The sequence below is a fragment of the Echinops telfairi genome, unplaced genomic scaffold (assembly GCF_000313985.2).
Source record: "Echinops telfairi isolate 266 unplaced genomic scaffold, ASM31398v2 ScPeMD7_23;HRSCAF=83, whole genome shotgun sequence".
Lineage (NCBI taxonomy): Eukaryota > Metazoa > Chordata > Mammalia > Afrosoricida > Tenrecidae > Echinops > Echinops telfairi.
In genome coordinates, this window is record NW_022103920.1 from 15,955,831 (window position 1) to 15,958,348 (window position 2,518).

The 2,518-nt window shown below is 57.9% G+C and overlaps 1 protein-coding gene across 1 annotated transcript in view; it reads right to left on the reverse strand.

Moving 5' to 3' along the window:
- Window positions 1-2,518, reverse strand: part of STRIP2 (striatin interacting protein 2) — a 31,376-nt gene that overhangs the window by 8,286 nt on the left and 20,572 nt on the right. Inside the window, exon 18 of the mRNA XM_004707877.2 lies at window positions 1,550-1,616. Coding sequence (XP_004707934.1) covers window positions 1,550-1,616 — 67 coding nt within the window. The remainder of the gene's footprint in view (window positions 1-1,549; window positions 1,617-2,518) is intronic.

Below are 2,518 nucleotides of genomic sequence, written 5' to 3' on the forward strand. Positions count from 1 at the left end.
GGTGGAGGTGGAGGAGGTGGTGGTGGATGAGGAGGTGGTGTGTTAGTAGTGCCCCACTGGGGGCACTGTCATCAAGGAGATGTCGAATGTGAAACTGATGGTCTGTTCTGTCCACCTGCACCCAACTCACATTAAAAAACAAGAAACAAACCCAAACCGAGACTACACGCTTCTGTTGCTTCCCTATTTTATGCTCAATCCAAACAGATGTGACCCGACGCTGCCTGCCTGGGAACAGAGTGCCCACTGCCACAGGGACCACACTCCGGCTGCCAAGCCCGGGCTGACTTTGGTTCTGAAAATGCCCTGCAAACAGCAGGGTCTCGGAACAAGAGCTCTACCACACTTTCTGCAGGAAATGCGTGCTTCCTCCCAGCTGGGAGGCAGTGCTTTCCTTTGCTGGCCATGAAACGGCCCAGCCACCTCCCTGAGCTTCAACTGCGAAACAAGAGCATGCCTGGGAACGTCCGGGAATCCTGCTGGGCAGCATAGAGCCATCCCCTGCAGGAGTGGACACCCCGCCCCCCATGAGACCCCCCTCTCCCCTGCATCCCCAGCTGCTGAGACCACCTCTAAACAGGACAGGGAATCTTGGCCTTGGATGGGGCTAAGGCATCTCAGCGTGGGGCTTTCCCCTTGGACTCAACTCGAAGTCTGTCCCCTGGTCTGCGACAGGTCACTTCACCCACTGGACCCTGAGAGCTCTCTCACCTTCGAAAGCAAGGGTGTGGGCCAAGTGACTCCCAAACACAACGCCCACCCACCACCATCCTCTTCCGGCTCCAATCAGCCCGGCCTACCGAAGGCATGAGTTGATTCTGAGAGGGGTCATTACTGACTCAGCACTTGGCGGTGCTGAAGCCTTTGGGGGGAGGCAAGGGGGAGGAGCAGCAGCGCCCAGTCATCTAGCAGTTCCAGGGCGGTCCTGGTACCAGGCTTTGGCGACACAAAAATGGAGAAGGGACAAGCTGTCCCAAGTTTGGTCAGACGGGGGCATCTGAGGGGTGCCGCACCTGCAGAATGCCAGCCAGGCCAGCCAGCCTCCCAGACGTCACAAGCGCTGCAAGGGCTCTCTCTGACCTGCCGGGCGCAGGGCAAGCAGCGGCACTTTCTGGGCCACCCTCTGTGGGCACACTGGCTTCTGCCTCAGGGAGACAGAGCTGACATGCTCTCGACCCCCAAACACTCCTGGCTTCGAGAAGCTCCTTGCAAAGGCTGTGTGCCCAGCCCGCCACACAGCAGAGAGGTCTTGTGTCCGGCTGAGCGGGCCCGTGCAGTCTCCACGTGCAGCCCCCTCACCTCTGCAAACCCACTCTCCCGTCAGGGTTCCCCACCAGCCCTTTCTGCTCCTCCTCTGTCAAACGCAGGCTCAGCTTTTCCAAACCATTCCCAACTGGGTCCGCAGCTCTGAATTCCGACAGCCTCCAAGCGCTTGCCAGGGCGCCTGCCCTGAGCTGAAGTTCCCAGGCCAGGGCGTGATGGAGCTGGAGGAGCGGCGGGAAAGAGCCACCTGGCACTTTCAAAGGCTACCTGATCCCCATCTGCTTACCAGACTCTCGGTGGTAAGCTCCGGCTGATCCTGGATGGTGCAGCAGGGGAAATCCAGGACGGAGATGCTGCAGGTGCAGAGAGCACATGCTTAGGGGGAGGGCAAGGCTGGACACCGCACATTCCAGGGGCAGGGTTGTGCGGTGGTGTTTCAAACATGTCTGTCAGCCGCCTCCCCATGGAGGGGCTTCGGGCTGGCACTGACAGACAGGTGACAGCCCATCTCGGGCCAGCTCCAGTTTCCCCAAGACCAAAGGATATAGTTTTGCCCTGCAGCCCCCAGGGCCTCTGGGTGGGAGGCACGGAAGGCAGCTTGTGCCCCGAGCTGCCTCTACCTGGCTCAGGCCTCTCTCTGGCACACTGACCTTTCTTAAGTTGGTCAGTCTCCCTGAATGTGTTTCCTAATTGGTCAGACAAGACTGAAACCTGTCGGAAACCTGTCTCCGCTGTTGAGATGGTAAAATAAACCCTACTCACCCCCATCAAGTAGATGTCCACTCACAGCAACCCTGCAGGACAGGCTAGAACTGGCCTTGTGGGTTCCTCTGGACTGTAACTGTTAACGGGAGGAAAGCCCAGTCTTTCTCCCCACAGCAAGGCTGGGAATTTCAAACTGACCTTGTGGCAAGCAGCCCAACAGCTAATAACCACTACGCCGCCAGGGCACCTTAGAAAACAGCAGTGAAAATATCCCATTTCACTCTACTTCAACTACAAACACAGCTTCCTAGGTCGTATTATTTACCCATTTGGTGTGCCAGTGACCCATTTGGTGAGGCTTTACCTGGTCTACTCGGGAGTGTCACCCTGCGATTGACCCCGAGGTCCGGGTGCCACTGGAGCAGGTTGGTTCATAAGAACCACCTGGCTCCTGCGGCAAAGCAGCAACGTCCCCAAACACAGCTTCCCTTCTTGGCTCAGATCCCCTCAAACACCTCTGGGACGTGGGACACACACACACACACACACA